We start from the raw sequence: 19,805 nt of genomic DNA on the forward strand, positions 1-19,805 counted from the left end.
GCAATGAGAAGGAAAACACCTCCCTCACCCCACCCTAGACTCAGCAGTAATAAGGGATTAGAAAGAAAGTAGTGACCAAGTAAAAGAGCTACACAACAGTGTGGTCAGAGACAAGCCAGACTTTAGAACAAGAGCAGTGAAGGCAATCTTTAAAAGATTAGAATATAAGGAATTTTGCTGACAATGAAGTATAAGTGGGCTTTGTGGATATATTTATCTGCTTGTGAATTCTCAAATACAAAAATTTCCCAGATTTTTATCAAGTGCATCACAGATTTTTACTTTTTACACACACACACACACACACACACACACACACACACACACACACAAATGGCTCCGCTTAGGTTGTTTAAAAAATTATTTCATGCCGAAACCGGTTTGGCTCAGTGGATAGAGCGTCGGCCTGCGGACTGAAAGGTCCCAGGTTCGATTCCAGTCAAGGGCATGTACCTGGGTTGCGGGCACATCCCCAGTGGGAGATGTGCAGGAGGCGGCTGATCGATGTTTCTCTCCCATCGATGTTTCTAACTCTCTATCTCTCTCCCTTCCTCTCTGTAAAAAATCAATAAAATATATTTTAAAAAAATTATTTCATTTGTAACATCACTTTCTTTTTAACGTGCTAACTACTTTGGTTAATTTATCTACTTAATGTTTCTTTATGACTTCTGTTAAGTCCTCTTGGTTTTGGAAGACTGGTGAAAGCAGAGCAACAGCAATGTTCTTTAGTAACTAAATAAAAACAATCCTATGAATGTCAAGATAATGGAATTGAGCTGCAATAATAAAAAAAAGGTCAAAGTGATTTTTGTTACTAATGCCACAGTTTGTAACACGATCATACCTGTTTATTTTTTTGGAGTGGCTTCTTTTCATGTAATTTTTTCTCTCCATATTTCTTATATGTTAAAGGCACTCCATATTTAGCAGCAGGCTTTGTAATTTGCTGAGCAGACACAACAGAAGCCAAGCTTTGTCCAGAGGCTGGTCTTTTAGCTACATGAAAAGATAAAAATAATTTTTCTAGAGTTCTATATGTTAATCGTTAATTTCAAAATTCAAGATAGAACTTTTTCATTTTCATAGTCTAAATAGCATGTAGTTTGAAACTTTTCATTAAACATATAATTCCTTAGCACATGTCAATGCCTTCATTATAACTATTTTTCTAAAGCCACTTTTTGAAAGAAGCAAAAGTCACACTCCTATAAGATGCTGAAATTTCTCGTATAAAAAAAGTACATCCCTAAAATTGACTGTAGGTGATTACTGCACTTATCTGTGAATATTCTAGAAAGCACTGAACTGAACACTATGTGAATTACATCTCAATAAAGCTGTTAAAGATAAATTTTAAAAAGAACATTCACTGTTTTAGAAGTTACTTTCAAAAACAGAACATAAACTTCAAGAACAACTGTTAAACATTAATTCTATAGCTATGAGCAGCTTAATATTTTCTTCTTATACAATCTGAATGTCTATACTTACAGCCTTACTGAAGAACACACACTTTAAAACAATTATTATATCTAAGGATCCCATGAAACAGGTACCTTTATGTACTCCTGGTGGGAATATAAAGTGGTCAAACTATCTAGAGGGCTACCTATGTTAAGAAGAATGTTTATTGAACTCTCCAAAAATTCATCTGAAATAAAAAAAGGACCCCGAATAGCTGCAACAATCCTGAGAAAGAACAAAGTAGGAGGGATCTGAATATCAGATATCAAGCTGTATTACAAAACCACTGTTGTCAAAACTGCCTGGTACTGGCACAAAAACAGACATATAGACCAATGGAATAGAATAGAGAACCCAGAAATCAACTCAAACCACTATGCTCTATTAATATTTGACAAAGGAAGCAAGAGCATACAATGGAGTCAAGCAGTCTCATCAATAAGTGGAGTTGGGGAAACTGGACAGATACATGCAAAAAAAAAAAAAATGAAACTAGGCCACCAACTTACACAGAAATAAACTAAAAATAAATAAAGGACTTAAACATAAGATGGGAAATCATAGAAATCTTAGAGGAATTCACAGGCAGCAAAATCTCAGACATACGCCAAAGCAATATCTTCGCCAATACAGCTCCTAGGGCAATGGAAACTAAAGAGAAAATAAACAAATGGGATTACATCAAAATAAAAAGCTGCCCTAACCGGTTTGGCTCGGTGGATAGAAGGATAACCTGCGGACTGAAGGGTCCCAGGTTCGATTCTGGTCAAGGGCATGTACCTTGGTTGCGAGCACATCCCCAGTAGGGGGTGTGCAGGAAGCAGCTGATGGATGTTTCTCTCTCATCGATGTTTCTAACTCTCTATCCCTCTCCCTTCCTCTCTGTAAAAAAAAAATCAATAAAATATATTTAAAAAAAAAAGCTTTTGCACAGCCAAAGAAACCATCAACAAAACAAGAAAGCCCACTGCATGGGAGAACATATTTGCCAATGTTATCTCCCATAAGGGTTTAATCTCCAACATTTATACATACAGCTCAAAAGGAAGATAAACAACCCAATCAAAAAATGGGCAATGGACCTAAAAAGATACTTTTCGAAAGAGGACATAAGGAAGGCCAAGAGACATATGAAAACATGCTCAAAGTCACTAATCATCTGAGAGATTCAAATCAAAACAACGAGGCACCATCTCACACCTGTAAGAATGGCTATCATCAACAAACGACAAGTGCTGGCAAGGATGCGGAGAAAAAGGAACCCTTGTGCACTGCTGATAGGAATGCAGACTGGTGCAGCCACTGTGGAGAACAGTATGGAGTTTCCTCAAAAAACTAAAAATGGAACTCCCATTTGACCCAGTGATCCCACTTCTAGGAATATATCCCAAGAAATTAGAAACACCAATCAGAAAGGATATATACACTCCTATGTTCATAGCAGCACAATTCACCATAGCTAAAATTTGGAAACAGCCTAAGTGCCCATCAGCAGATGAATGGATTAGAAAACTATGGTACATCTACACAATGGAATACTACGCTGCTGTAAAAAGGAAGGAACTCCTACCATTTGCAACAGCATGGATGGTCCTGGAGAGCATTATGCTAAGTGAAATAAGCCAGTCAGAGAAAGATAAATATCACATGATCTCACTCATTTATGGAATATAATGAACAACATAAACTGATGAACAAAAACAGATCCAGAGACAGAGAAGCATTGATCAGATGCTCAAACCACAGAGGGAAGGTAGGGGAGGGTGGGGGGTAAGGGAGGGATCAACCAAAGGACCTGTATGCATGCATATAAGCCTAAACAATGGACACAGACACCAGGGGGGTGAGGGAATGAGAGAGGGGCAATGGGGGGATAAGGGCACATATGTAATACCTTAATCAATAAAGAAAAAAAAAAGGTTTATGAATTAATTTTAAAGAAATAGAGAAACAAAAATTTATACATAAGGATAAATCCTGCAGCATTATTTATTAAACTCTTACTGAAGCCTAGACAAGGTTCACCCTTAGGACAATGATACATTCAAGAAAAAGTTAAACTAAAGTAACTAAAAGGAAAGCCTACTATTTACACCTTTCAAAGATATTACAGGAGGTCAAAGAGTATAGTCTATATCAACAGCTTCCCCAAATCCTCTTTCCTCTATTTTCCACATCTATTAAGGTACCTCTCTGATCAAACTGCCCCACAGCCTAAATAGCAGCTTTCTTTTTGCTTCTTCCAGCCTGCTATCTCAGGATCTTATCAAGTGGTAAATCAATTTAAATCAATCTCTTCCAACAAGTATTCTTCCTTTTTAGGAAGGGAATGGAGAAAAAAAATTAACCAGTAGTTCACAATGAAATGCCACCAGTAAACTCAGTTCTTCAAAGAATATTTAGCTGTATTAGAAAATGATCATCATATAATATTGTACTTTAAAAGAAACAAATCTTTGTTTATAACACAACCCCAATTTTCAATTGTTATACATGTGTTATTATAGGAAAAAACACAAATATAACAGTATGTGTTAAGATTCGAGGTTTTTGTTGTTGTTGTTACTCCTCACCAGAGGATATTTTTTTCATTGATTTTTATAGCAAGTGGAAGGGAGGGAGGATGGGGGAGAGAGAAACATTGATGTGAGAGAGACATCAATTAATTGCCTCCTGCACTCACCCAACCAGAGCCATGGATCAAACCTGCAACCCAGGTACGTATCCTTGACTGGGAATTGAATCTGCAACCCTTCTGGGCATAGGCTGACACTCTAAGCATTCAGCAACACCAGCCAGGGCAAGATTCAAGTTAATTTTTATTTTCTTCTTTTAATGTTTTATAAAGAACATATATTATTCAAATAACTTAATAAACTTTTATAAAAATAAAAAATAATATCCATTTGATCGGCAGTTTAGCGATTCATAAGTAAGTTGGGTTGAAGAGATGAGAAATATAGTATGCTAGCATTAGGTTTTCCAAACACATACTCCAAATGTATCCTGACAGGAGCTAGGAAATGTGGGGGGGAAAATTTTCCTGTGAGAGTTCAACTGTAAAACTAATCCAGACCACAGATACACAAAGTCATAACACTGTAACCTGGCTACATGTATTAACATCGCCCAAGACATACTGGGTATGCCAGAAAAGGGGCCAGAGGCAGAAAAGCATAAAAATGAAGAGTCCCAAGAAACTATATGAATAATCCCCATTCATTTTCTAGAGAAGAGAAGAGAGAGAATTACTTATCTGATCTTTGAGCATTTCTCAGACTCAGATGCGAGGCTACCAGTAGTATAAGGAATATAAGGAGTTGGAGCCCACCCAATATGTAGAGGCCCATCAGCAATACAACTCCTATTTTAGCCCCATGCTATTAAATAGTTCATCCATCCAACTGCTCTTACAACAAAATAACTTTCTAATTCCTACGCAGGCTTACCCATGTGGAAAGAATGTGCTGACATGGTGCATTTTTGGCCTTTGTGACAATGAGGCTTTTAATTAAGATTTGATTTCTCATAAGGCTTGACTTTGACTGCCAAGAGAGATGTGCTGATTTTGCCGTGTCTGTCCTTGTGAATTTTATTTAGAGTGAATTGACTTGCCAGGAACTGACAGTCTCTGCACACTGAGAGGATGAGTCAGGAGACTTTAAGGAGAGCTAAGTATAGCTGGCCTTCCTGAGGCACCACCACACCACATCCAGCTTATATGGACTCAGTTTCAGGATAATGCATTCATTTTTATTCATCTGCTCACACTCAAAACGGAGTAAAACAGGAAAAACATTGTTTGAAAAACAATATACTCAAAAAAACAACACCAATGTACTCGCCCTGACTGGTGGTGCTCAGTGGTTAGAGAGTCGGTCTTTGCAGGACAAGGGTTCAATTCCTGGCCAAGGGCATGTACCTGGGTTTGATTCACCCGCCTCTGTCAGAGGAGTATAGGCAACCAATCAATGTGTCTTTCTCACATTGATGGGGTTTTTCTCTCTCACTCTCTCTTTCTCTCTCTCCCATCACCCCTCTCTCCCTCCCTTCCACTCTCTGGAAAAAAATATCCTTGGGTGAGGATTTACAAAAAAAAAGAAAAACAATATACTCTTCAAATCTTAAATAATGTCCACTGATTTTAGAAATCCATTCTGAAGTCATTCTATACGCAAAAAAAATATTTTTCCTCTCACACAAATACATGCATATATATACGCATGGTATAAAAACCATACCCACAATGCTACAAATATTCTACTGTTGATGGCCATATTAAAAAAAATTATCCTTGATAAAGTACCTAACTTCACATTAATTTATTTTTTAAATTATAGGTTATAAAGTATTTCTCAAAGAAAAATATTTTACATAAAGATGTAGGCACTTAGTTAAGACATTTTAATAACATTCTGTGACAATGTTCTCAGAATATCACCTAAGCATTTGATAAGGACTAAAAATTTCAAAACGGATGCCACTTGATATTTTATAGTTTTCATTTAAAATATTTACTTTACATCCGTGGAATCTAGACCAGACTCCCACAAACAGTGAAACTTAACAAAAGGCCTGTGTACAGATGCATCACACCATGAGCTCCTCAGTCTCACTGCAGGCTTCACTCAGTGTGGATGTGCTGCCTTAAAAAAACTCTATCTCATTAATGGAATGGGAAACCCATCACCGAATGACAACCAGAGAAGAAACAGAACTACCATTAAAGTGGTCATTAAAATAACTACTCCACCAAAGAACTTGTGTGCATATATGCACAGCCCATGAACACAGACAACAGTGTAGTCAAGGCCTGGGGTGGGGCTGGAACAGGGAGAAAAATAGGGGACATCTGTAATACTGTCAACAATAAAAATAAACTTAAAAAAATAATAAGTAGTCTGCATTTAATGCATATTAACCAACTCAACAACAGTTTCAGTACAGTGTCTTAAAGCAGTTTTTGGTCATGAAATATAGCAAGGCATTGATCAGGCTTTATTTGCTTATCTACAGGCATTTCTTAAACCCTGGGAACACCCTCAATGTCCTGGAAATTTTCAATACATCATCCATGGATGGCACTTCTTACAGCCCAATGATTTGCAGTCATCATAGACCACTGTGCATAGCTGGTGCTGCACACACACTGACAAAGGCAGACGGAAGTGGCCTACATTTACAGGGACTGACAGAAACACTCAGTGGAAAGTCATACCTGAGTGTGGTGATAATGTCGGGACACCGGACTTATACTGAATATCACATTCAGAAAGCTGGGAGGCTGACAGTGCAGTACTAGCAGAATACCAAGTTATAAACTGCCTCTTCATTTTTCCTCCCCCACTATCATTTTATTAATTCTTTAAAAAAAATTTATTTTTAGCTACAGTACAAGGAACAATATTATATTAGTTTCAGGTATACAATCTGGTGATTAGACATTTATATAATTTACAAAGTGATCACCCCAATAAATCTAATATCCACATTTATATCTAAGACAGATTTCATTTAACTAAGGCAGACAAAAAAATAAAAATTTTGTGATTAATTAATCAGAAGGTATTATATACTATCATATCATAATTTAAATATGCATTTCATCTGGATTAAGTTTATCTATAATTATACCAATTTATTGTGTCTACATATATCTCTAGTATAATTAGTGAATATTACTACTTAGTATAATTAGTATATTAATTATTGTAAACAGGTTAAAGGATTCATTAAATTTCATTTACCTGGTATAAGCTGCGCTCCACCTTTGGAAAATGTTTTTAGACAAAATTCTTCTGCAATAAGCTTAGATTGAAAGAGGGGGGAAAGTAAGTAAGAAAAGATTTTAACTTTTAAAAAAAATACATTAATCACAATGCATTTTTTCCTTCCTCAATCACATAATCCATTCACCAAATTCCTCTTATGCTCACTGTCTCCCAAACTTACCAATTTATTTTTATTTCTCCAAACAAGCTTTCTTTCCAAATTAACCTAATGTACCACAAAGGCCCCCACACACTGCTTGCTGTTCTATAGATCAGCAATTTAACACAACTACCTCCTATTTGAAATAACCTCTATATTCTGTGTGTATCCATATCCCTTATTTCAAAACGATGATGTATTTTCAATACATCATCCATGGATGGCATTTCTTACAATCCAATGATTTTCAGTCATCTTAGACCACTGTGCATAGCTTCATTACCCCCTTCTCAGATTAACCTCTCAGTTATTTCAACGTAACTCTGAATCTTCTCAGCATCTCTAAGTTTTCACTCTTATCAATATATAACTGCAAACATTATTGGATAATATTTAAATATTCCAACAAAATTTAACCTCTCTCTCTCGTTTTGTTAATCCTCACTTGAGGATATTTTTTCTTTTTTTCCTTCTTTTTTCCCCCTAAAGCCAGAGGTTTATTTATTTATTTTTATTTTTATAATCCTTACCCAAGGATATTTTTCTATTGATTTTTAGAGAAAATGGTAGGGGGAGAGAGAGAGAGAGAGAGAGAAGAGAGAGAGACAGAGAGAGAGAGAGAGAGAGAGAGAGAGACAGAGAGAGAGAGACAGACAGAGACAGACAGACAGACAGACATCGATTGATTGCCTCCTGCACAGGCCCTGACCAGGGCCAGGGATCAAGCCTGCTACCAAGGTACATGCTCTTGACCAGAATTGAACCTGGGACCCTTCAGTCCACAGGCCAACACTCTATCCATTAAGCCAAACTGGCTAGGGCCAGAGGATATTTTTTCCATTGATTTTTAGAGAAAGTGGAAGAGAGTAGGGAGAGAGGGAGGGAGGGAGGAAGAGGAGGAAAGAAAGTGAGGGAGTGGGAGGAAGAGAGGAAGGGAGAAAGGAAAAGAGAGAAAGAAACATCAATGTGAGAGACACACACTGAATGGTTGCCTATTGAACCTGCAACCCAGGTACGTGCCTTTGACTGGGAATCAAACCTGAAACCTTTTGGTGTGCAGGCTGACGCTAGCCACTGAACAACATCCAATACCAGCCAGGGCAACAAGTGTCTCTTTTTACTATTTACTAAAATATTCTATGAATATTTTATGAACATATTTTGGGAAGCAAAAATTATTAGTATTGCCTGCAAGTAATTTTCTCCCCCTTACTACATTTGTTCCCCTCTTTAAGTACAAACTATTACACCAACAAAGATTTAATTTAATTTAAGTCTGCTCTTTTTTCTTACTGGGTGGGGAAGCAAGTTAATTTTTTTTTTCAAGAGAAATGAATATTGGTGGATAAAATATTCCTACAGTGGCAGTGGACCTGAAGTCCAACAGGCAAAAACAGTAACTGAAATGGTTGTCTTTCCCAGCAAGGATCCCCTAAAGCAGTTCTCAAAGTCTCATACCAGCAGAGTCAGCATCACCAGGAAAGTATTAAGTATGCACATTCTCAGGCTCCACTTCTGAACGTGCTTTACCAACTCCAGGCTGCTTCCTATTGGGTAATTTCTTCCATTGTTTGAATTTGAGTCTTTCTTTTCCACAGTGTGAATGCAAATATGAATTGAGAGAAGGGACATGTAGACGCCAAGAAGATTCTGGAATCACTATGCTGTGCTGTCCAATAGAATTGCTACCCATATGTAGCTATTTGGATTAAAATTTTAAATAAACGTAATTTGAAATTCAGCTCCTTAGTCACAGCAGTCACATTTTAAATGCTCAATAAGCACATATGTCTAGTGGCTACAAAGTCGGATAATGCAGATACAAAACACTTCATCATCACAGAAGGTGATGGACAGCACTCAGTGGAGTACCTAGTGAACCAGAGATTATTCATGATTTATCAAGCCACACCCAGGAAGAAGTTTCTAGAGTGTGCAAGACTGAGAATAACAGTTCATAAGTTGCAGTAAAGTTCATAATTTGTTTGAAAGTTAAAGCCTTAAAAAATGTATCACACACTTTCTCACTAGAATACTGAATAAGTGATATTACAGTCATGTATCACATGTTTTTGTTTCCCTCAACAACAGACCACATATGTGACGGTGATTACCATTTAGCCTAGTTGGGCAGTAGGTTCTATAACCTAGGTTTGTGTACTCAATGATGTTCACACAATGACAAAATTAACAACGCATTTCTCAGGACATACATCAGTGGTTAGCGACACACAATTGTACAGCAGAAAATAAGTCTGAAGAACAAAAGATAAAAGTTTTCATGAAGAATGAAATCTCAGTGGTGCTTAAATAGCAACAGGGAGCTAAGTATATACTAAACATGTAATGTCAAATACTCCGTTTGTTAATAATCACAATCTGTCCTTTTTTCTTTCCATATTATAAGTTCTACATAAATCAGGGTCGACTATTTTCTTTTATTGCTGGCGAGTTGAATTCCAGTGCTTCAGCCTTAAGACTGTATGTCCTAACTGCTGGTATTGGGGGAAAGAAACCTTAGCAAGGTTAAATGAAGTCATTCTTTCTTCTTTAGTACTTGCCAAGAAAAAAAAAAAATAGTACATTGCATCATAAAACTGCCCTTGAAAATGTTATTGATAACAAAGGAGTCTCATAAATGACACCCACATTTCAGAGACTGTTTCTGTATCCTATACAAGTCAATTTTAACTTTCAAGTTTTAATTGGCTTTCTTGCTTACTAATGCGTTCTCCTGGTAGTAATAAATCCACATCTCTGTTTTCTGAAGAGTGTTTGTTCACAGTGATGTTCTGTTAAGCCAGAATATATATGACACTTCCCTCACCTCTCAAAAGCATATAAAAGTAATAAAACTATGATTTTGCTAGATGTCTAATTACAGAAGAGTTTAATAGTGATCACTTAAATTGACAAATAGCACACAAAACATGTAATGTAGAATAATTCCAGTTTCAGGTGATCGTACTAATATTAATAACTTATGCTAACTGATTTGCTATAAATTTTTCTAAGTCCTGTCAGAATAAAATTCAATTCAACTTAACAAATATTTATTATGCACCTATATGCAAGTACTACAGGAAATATAAATCAATAATCTATTATACATATGTGACCAAAGAACAATGAACAAGTAGAAATGTTGTTGCCAGGCACTAGTGATTGAAAGATGGGGAATAATTGGTTAATGGGTAGAAAGTTTGCTCTACAGGGGAAAAGAGATATGGTGCTAGATGGTGATGATGGCTGCACAGCACTATGAACATATTTAATACCACTGAACTGTGCATATAAACATAGTTAAGATAATAAATTTTATGTTATGTATTCTTTACCACAGTAAAAAAAATTGGAAAACAAAATAAACCCAAGAGACAGAGGAATGATTCTGTTCTATTGTGATTCATAATAAGAAATACAACCCAGCCAGGTGGTTGGAATGTTGTCCTGTGCACCAAAAGGCTACAAGTTCAATTCCCAGTCAGGGCACATACCTAGGTTATGGGTTTGATCCCTAATCAGGGCACATACAAGAGGCAACTGATCTATGTTTTTCTCTCCCTCTCTCTCCAAAATCATTAAAAGAATACCCTTGGATGAGGATTAAAAATACACACACACACACACACACACACACATATACTAGAGGCCCAGTGCACAAATTCATGCACCAGTGGGGTCCCTCGGCCTGGCCTGCAGGATCAGGCCAAAACCGGCTCTCTGCCATCCCCCAAGGGGTCCTGGATTGCCAGAGGGCAAGGCCAAGCTAAGGGACCCCACCGGTCACGATCAGGGCCAGGGAGGGACACTGGAGGTTGGCCAGCTGGGGAGGGACCATAGGAGGTCTCCAGGGCGTATCCAGCCAGTCTTGCTCAGTCCTGATCGGCCGAACCCTAACAGCAAGCTAACCTACCAGTTGGAGCGTCTGCCCCCTGGTGGTCAGTGCACATCATAGCGACTGGTCGACCGGTTGACTGCCCTCTAGTGGTCAGTGCCTGTCATAGTGAGTGGTTGAGAGGCCTTAGCATAGCAGTAGCATATTACGCTTTAATTGGTTGAACAGACAACTAGATGACTGGACACTTAGCATATTCGGCTTTTATTATATAGGATGATCTTCATCCAGTGCCTGGCACATACTAGTAGTTCCTAAAAGCTCAGAATTTCCTAACTATAAAGTGTGCAATGGTGTCTTTTGTTATTTATCACAGGCCCCCTTCACCACACCTGAATTTTAGTTAATAAAGTGACCTTAAGGCCTGGCTGGTGTAGCTCAATGATTGAGCATCAATCTATGAACCAGAAGGTCACGATTTGATTGCCGGTCAGGGCACATGCCTGGATTTTGGGCTTAATCCCCAGTGTGGTGCATACAGGAGGCAGCCAATCAATGATTCCCTCTCATCATTGATGTTTCTTTCTCCCTTTTCTCTGAAAGCAATAAAAATATTTTTTTTTTTAAGGATGGAGGCTGGTTGACAGAGAAACACACCAAGTGATTAGAAGGTTGAATTTTTAGTCCCACTCTCCCCTCCAGGAGAGTGGGGCTGGAGGTCGAATCACTCACTAAGGGCCTATGATTTCATCAATCATGCCTCCATTATGAAACCTCAATAAAAAATTCAAATTTGGACTGGTTTGGAGAACTTCTAGGTTGGTGAACATGCCAGGAGGGTGGTATACCCCAGATCCACAGAGACAGAAGCTCCTGCACTCTGACCCTGATGAACCTTACCCTCTATATTTCTTCCTCTGACTATTCATCTGTACTCTTCTAATGTCCTTTATAATAAACTGGTAAATGTTTCTCTGCATTCTGTGAGCTGCTCTAGCTGATTAATTGAACCCAAGAAGGGGTTGTGGGAACCTCTGATTGGTCAGAAGCACAAGTGACAACCTGGACTTACAGTAACTTAAGAGGGGCAGTCTTGTGGGACTGAGGGATCTGAAGCTATCTCCAAGTATAGCGTCAGAACTAAGCTGAATTGTAGGACACCAGCTAGTATCATAGAATTGCCTGGTGTGGGAAAACAACCACACATGTGGTGATCAGAAGTTAAGGATTAAGTGTTAAGAGGAGACAAAGAATGAATATGCTCCCTCCTAGAGACTGACTGAAAAGCAAATAGGGAGGAGAAGTTACACAGGAATGGAAAGAAAGGTAGCCCCAGAACTGTTTGAAAAAGCACTTCATTCCCCTCCCCCGCCAAGTTCTGATGTGTTTGCTCTCCTCAAAACAGAGGAGGGCATATTCTACTTAAGCACCATAACCCTATTGCTCAATTTTAATTCTACAGTAAAAAAACATACCTGAGGTGAGAGAAACTTTTCAATGCGTTTGGCTATAAAACCTTTCTCCAATATGGAGTTGACTGATGGTCTATCCCTAGGATTTCTTTTAAATAACTGAGAGAGCAAACAGCGGAGATCATAAGAATAATGCAAAGACACAGGTGGAAAAGATCCAGATATTATCTTCAGTACCAGGTTTTTCATATTGCCAGCTTCAAACTAAAATTTAAAAAAATAAATTAACATACATAACACACACACACACTGAAAATGGGAATATCAACAATGACAATAGTTCATTTCCTAACAATATAGAACAGAAATACAGTCCTCTTCCAAATATTTTAACCATATATGTTCTCTAGAGCAAGGTTCACTTGGTTATTTATAAATATGTTTAAAAGAGAATATCAGTCCTCATAAGATGTTATAACTTGTTATAAGAGTTTTAGTTAGCCCTGACCAGTTTGGCTCAGTGGATGGAGCGTCGGCCTGCGGACTCAAAGGTCCCAGGTTCAATTCCGGTCAAGGGCATGTACCTTGGCTGCGGGCACATCCCCAGTGGGGAGTGTGCATGAGGCAGCTGATCGATGTTTCTCTCTCATCAATGTTTCTAACTCTCTATCCCTCTCCCTTCCTCTCTGTGAAAAATCAATAAAATAAAATAAAAAAAGAGTTTTAGTTATTGGAAACACTAAGAGATGGGAATATAAGTAATAATTAAATATTTTATAAAAACATAATAATAATAAAGATGAAAACCAACCAACCAACCTGGTGGTCTTCATTTAAGACCTGCCTTCCTGTGCTCCTATTGTAGTAACTAAAACAAGACATCAATTATAGAACTAAAATATTTTGGGGAAATATAATAAACTACTAATTAGTTTCCCTTTAAACACTGCTCATTATTTTTAAGTGTGTTATGTTCCCAAAAGCCATGGAATCAACAATGCAGCAAATATTCCAAAGTCATATCAATGGGAATACTATACATTTTAGTATTAAGCACAATATAAACTCTAACTGAAATTTTAAAAAATAGAGTGGGCAGTTTAAAATCTTAAGACAATTTCATTTGGAGTGTAAGTAAAATTAAACTTTGATATCTCAGCTAAAATAGTATAGAATATAAAACATGGTATAAATTAGGCACTGGTGATTATGCCAATTATAACATAGTTCTGATAAATGTTAAATTCTCTTAGCACATTTAAAATATGTCCTTCAGTTGATTAAAAATTTGAATACAATTCCATTGTATAGAAGTATTTATGTACATAAGAAATCCTAAATGCAAAAAGACTTATTACTCTAGCTCTTCACTACAATGAATTTTTATCTATCTCTCAACTGACAAACTCTTCATTAATAAAGGTAAGAGAATTACTTAATTTCATGTGTCCACTTAAGAGTAAACAATTCCAAAATACAGAAGCAATGTTGACAGTTAAATGTAGATGAAGCAATGTTAACAGGTAAATGTAAAAATATTCTGATTTAGACTTAAAATGACTGTCACAGAAAAACTAACCCATTCTTCTACATACAGATCTAATAATGACCATCCCATATCACTTTGGCAGTCTGTAATTTTTTCCTTAAGAAACAAAAACAAAACCAAAGCAATACGGTAGGAAAGTATGCAAACATAAAAAAAAAAAAAAAACAATGAAGAAAAATACTCAAAGAATATCAGGAAATAAAAACAGGCTATTAAACTGCTTATAAATATAACCAAATTTTTCAGGGGAAAAACAAAACAAACCCACTCTATAGATTAGTCTAGAATAAACCTAAAAGGAAATGATAAAATATTAGAGGTAGTCATTACTGGTTGAAAAAATTGCTTTTGGTATTTCTTCACTTCTTTATATTTTTTATGTATTTTCTTTTAAGTTTTCTGTAACGAAAACACTCTACTGTTTAAACAATGGGGGAAGAATTTTTAAAAAACAAATTCTGAAATGGAAAGTGATTAAAAATCAACCTATTTAGGACAAGAACTTCCCCTTTTTGGTGTGGTATGTGCTATGTCTGAGTCTCAAAAGTGAAAATTTTAAAAAATCTGGATTAAAAGGTATTTAAATTGATTTAAAAATCCCTTTATAAATATGTTGAAAATGTTCCCTAGATGATTTCAATTCCAAACACAAATAATGTGGTTGTTTTGATAAAAACTGCTAAAATGAAACAAATATAATTTGTTAAGCTAAAATATCAAATTCATATATGAATTTAACTTTAAAAGTACAGCAAATTTATTTCTGTCTTTAGAAATAATTTTTCAGAAAAATGTATGATATATGTATTATAAGAACAAATATATAACATGAAGTATGTAATATATGCATACATATTAAGGGAAAATAAATTAAAATTTATACTTAAGAGAAATTGAGAAGTTTAAAAACTGACAAAGAAAAATTTCTAGTACAAAAGGGTCATCTGAAAGATGGCATATCATTTTTTAAAAAATATTATAGTCACTTTTTGACACAATATTTCAGAAACTTGTACTTACTGCATGTTTAAGTGTGCACAACTCATAAAGGACACATCCCAGAGCCCAAATGTCACTAGGAAACAGAAGAATGACACATTTTTTGTAAGTTTCAGATTTTACTTAAAATTCTTTTCACTTAAAATACCAGCATGAAAATGCTGTGCAAAAATATGTTCCATTAAACATGTCCTTTAAAACTTAAAATTTCAACCATAACCAAATGATGAAAACAGCTATCCCAGATTAGAGAAATTTAGTATTAAAAAAAACAAAATTGGTAAATGTTATGAATATTCCATTGTTACTTTATTTCAATTCAAATGTTTTATTTAACTATTTGCAATATGGTACATCTATACAATGGAATACTATGCAGCTGTAAAAAAAGAAAGAACTCTTACCATTTGCAACAGCATGGATGGACCTAGAGAGCATTATGCTAAGCAAAATAAGCCAGACCTCATTCATACGTGGAATCTAATGACCAACATAAACTAATGAACAAAAATAGACCCAGAGACATAGAAACATCGAACAGACTGTCAAACCTCAGAAGGAAGGCAGGGGAGAGTGGAGGTGGGGAAGAGATCAACCAATGAACTCATATGCATATATGCATAATCCAAGGACACAGACAGTGGGTGGTGAAGGCTTGGAGAGGGAGGGGGGAGGAGAGGGCAATGGGAGAAAAAAAGGAACATACATAATACTTTCAAAAATAAAGATTTATTTTAAAAATAGCATGATTTCTAAAAATATTAAAGTAGAACACTACTACTTTAGTAAACATGAAGAAAATATTAATTTACTAAAGTTATATCTCAAACCTGAGAGCCATCTGAAGCATTAGGTAAGAGTAAATATATTAATTTATTTTACTCTTAATTAAAGACTTATTTACACTATCTTCTTTACATATGATCTTTTCTTTTCTTTAAAAATATATTTTGTGTGTGTGTGTGTGTGTGTGTTAGCTATTGTCATTTTAAAAAATAATTCTTTATTATTCAAAGTACCGCATATGCCCCCTTTCTCCCCACTTCCAGCGCACTCCTCCACCCCCGCTTTTCCTCTGAGATTCCACACTCTATTCCATGCTCCTGTGTCTCTGGATCCACTCTGTTCATCAGTTTATTTTGTTACTTAGATTTATTGATTTCAGTGAGGAAAGGAGAGGGAGAGAGAGAGATAGAAACATCAATGATGAGAGAGAATCATTGGTCGGCTGCCTCCTGCATGCCTCCTACTGGGGATCAAACCCACAACCTGGGTTTGTACCCTTGACCGGAATCGAACCTGGGACCCTTCAGTCCACAGGCCAATGCTCTATCCACTGAGCCAAACCGGTTAGGGCAAATCCATTCTTAATTGAAAGAATGATGTTTTTTACAGATGACTTATCCACAGGACAGCAAAATAACATTAAAATGTAAAATTACTTTAGTTCAAAAAAATACTGTTATCCTTTAGAATATTCACTAATAATATATTCAATGGACTAGACTTAATGTAACAAAAGTTTTTTTAAAAAATACATTGGTAGGATGATGTTCTCAGTCTCTATGCTCAAGTTTGAAATAGAGCTTCCTCCTCATCCTCAAAAAAAAAAAAAATGGGGGAGAAGGAGGACAGATAGCAATAATACATGCGTTATTGCCAGCTATCAATTTTTACCTTTTAGCTTCTATGAGCACTTTCAAAATTAACATCAATGCTTTTTGGTTATCATTTTTCTATTGGAAAGACTGAGAGAAAATAAAGGGTAATTGGAATTCAGTGGCAGAATTTCTTTTTCCATCTAGTACATTTACAGTCTGGTAACCACCGCACAACTCAGTAATTAGAAAATCTGAGGTTGGAAGCCAGGTGCCTGGGACTTTGAAGTTACTTTATATCGCTCTGCATTTGAATTCCTTATAAGGAAAGGAGGAATGATTAATACATACAATATACAATGTTACTGTGAAGATTAAGAGTTAATCACAGAAAGCATACAAAACAGTGCCCTTCATAGAGAAAATGTTCAATAAATATCAGCTATTATAATTCAGTAGGAAGTTACTATTACAAAGAGAAAGACCAAAGAAAGCTCTCTTTTCCAAATATAATTTCAATAATAAACTGATTCTTTCTATAGTTCCTTTAGCAAGATAGTGAAATAGCTTCTCTACAATTCCCCTCATCATATATTTTTTAAAAGTCTGTGTATATACATTTACATATGTATATTAGTGATTCTAGAATATTCTTAAGGCTAATATATATAGTATAATAGATATAGTTAAAGGAAACCTACATAATATAATAAGTATTTTAAATACCTTTTATTATTGTAAGGTTTGTTTTCACAGATTTCAGGTGACAAGTAGTACGGGGTACCTATGCAAGTTCGAGCCAGTTCTACAGTACTAGAACAAAAAAAGAATTATTGGAGAAGCTTAAGATACTCAAAGATATAAATTATCACATATACATCACCATGAATTTAAACTTCACTAAAGACATATCAAAATCAAGTTTAAAACTGATATATTACCTATTTAGAACTCTAGCAATTCCAAAATCTCCAAGTTGTATCGTCCCATCTTTGGTTAAAAATATGTTCTATAAAAGTGAGAGAAAAAAAACCAGAATTATTATTACAGTTCAGTTCTGAGTCAACTTTTTTCATAAAAATGGAGTTTAAAAAATGCTAGGATAACTCAACATCCACATGCAAAAGAATGAAAGTACACCCCTATCTTATATCATATATAAAAGTTAACTCAAAATGGACTCTAGACCTAATATAAGAATTAAAACTCTATAACTCCTAGAAGAAAATACAGAAGTAAATCTTCACTGGGCTAGGCAACAATTTCTTAGATATGACACCACCAACTGAAGCAAAAAAGAAAAATAGAAACTGGATTTCATCAAAATTTTAAAAATTATTGTGCATCAAAGAACACCATCAAAAAAAGAGATAGCCCACAGAATTGGAAAAAATATTTGCAAATCCTATATCTGACAAGGAATTTGTATACAGAATAAAAACGTTTACAATTCAACAGCAACAATAAAAGACAAATAACTCAATTTTAAAATAGGCAAAGGTACATATTATATGAATCCATTTACATAATATGTCCCTAATAAGCAAATCTATAGAGACAAAAGTAGATTAGTGGTTTCCAAGATCTATGTGGAGTAGGGATAGGGAGTGATTGCTAACAGGTACAGGTTTTCTTTTTGGAGTGATAAAAAATTTTCAGGAATCAGAAAGTGGTGATGGTTTCACAATTCTGTGAATATACTAAAAATCATTGAACTATACACTTTAAGTGGGTAGATTTTATGGAATATAAAATGTATCTCATTAGAGCTTTAAAAATTGAATCCCAACCTCCCCCTCCGTCAACTGTCTAAAACTTCTAAGTAGCCTACTAGTAAATATAACAAATTAATCCTAAAATTTTCCAAAAATGGGGGGTGGGGGGTGAGGGGGAGGCAAAATAGGTGAAGTGGATTAAGAGATACAAACTTACAGTAATAAAGTAAGTCATGGGTTGTAATGTACAGCATAGGGAAATAGTAATATTTTTATAACTTTATATGGTGACAGATGCTAACTAGACTTATTGTGATCTTTTTGAAATGTATCTATCAAATCATTATGATGTACACCTGAAACTAACAGGATATTGTATGTCAACTTTTTTTTAAAAAAAAGTGCATATCCCTGGGCATCATCCAAAAAAAAAGGTAAAACAATCTGTAGAAATAGATAAAAAAAAATTTAAATTTCCAATAATTTACCCATTTTGCATTTATAAATACAGAACTCTAATACTCTATCAAAACAGTGAAGTCAAGGTTTTGTGGGATAACATGAATTAAAAACCCATCTTTATCAGTCAGGAGATTTGAATCAGGCACATGCTCAAAGCCAAGATGACACAAATGGGGGTTAACAAGGATGGAGTAAAATGGGATGAAATGGGACTAGGTGGCAGAGGGTTGGGGGACAGAAAAGGTGAACTTCCACCACAGTTTCTCTTCTTCCCACTATGCATCTTGTGGCTATTAGGCTACAAAGAAGCTGCAGGCCTGAGGTAAGAAGATAGACACTCGGCCCTGACACAGGAAACAAACTTCCTCTGTACTCCCCTTTCTGAGAACTGAGAGAGCTTAAGTGAGACAACCATGGAACCTCTATGCAAAGATGAGTGAGCTGTGGGGACAAGCCATACATATGAAGCCATACATAAAATGCAAAGAAAACTAGCCCCTCCAAATCATCAGAGCATAAATTCACTCTAGATATAATTAATTTAAAAAAACAGTCCAACAAAAAATTTAAAATAAAATGTTTAGAAATTTCAGAGATAAATGATGAAGGGATAAATATCATTTAAAAAGAATGAGACATTATGAAATAAGAACCAATCAGAATGTGAAATTCCATTTTCAACCATGCAGAGAAAAAAATTATTATTAAAAAAAATAGATGAGAGCCCTGGCAGGGTAGCTCAGTTGGTTAGAGCACTGTCCCAATATGTCAAGTTTGCATGCTCAATCCTCAGTCAGGGCACATACAAGAATCAACCAATGAACGCATAAATAA

At 35.7% G+C, this 19,805-nt stretch overlaps 1 protein-coding gene across 7 annotated transcripts in view; it reads right to left on the bottom strand.

Annotated features, from left to right (window-relative positions):
• Positions 1-19,805, bottom strand: part of NEK1 (NIMA related kinase 1) — a 149,244-nt gene that overhangs the window by 99,278 nt on the left and 30,161 nt on the right. For all 7 annotated transcript variants that reach the window (XM_036314345.1, XM_036314341.1, XM_036314340.1 and 4 more), the window contains exons 6-11: positions 17,736-17,803; positions 17,521-17,607; positions 15,218-15,272; positions 12,712-12,912; positions 7,215-7,275; positions 848-999 (exon numbers count right to left, since the gene is read on the bottom strand). In XM_036314345.1, the coding sequence (XP_036170238.1) occupies positions 848-999; positions 7,215-7,275; positions 12,712-12,912; positions 15,218-15,272; positions 17,521-17,607; positions 17,736-17,803 (624 nt within the window). The remainder of the gene's footprint in view (positions 1-847; positions 1,000-7,214; positions 7,276-12,711; positions 12,913-15,217; positions 15,273-17,520; positions 17,608-17,735; positions 17,804-19,805) is intronic.

The sequence above is a fragment of the Myotis myotis genome, unplaced genomic scaffold (genome assembly GCF_014108235.1).
Source record: "Myotis myotis isolate mMyoMyo1 unplaced genomic scaffold, mMyoMyo1.p scaffold_m19_p_6, whole genome shotgun sequence".
Classification (NCBI taxonomy): Eukaryota; Metazoa; Chordata; class Mammalia; order Chiroptera; family Vespertilionidae; genus Myotis; species Myotis myotis.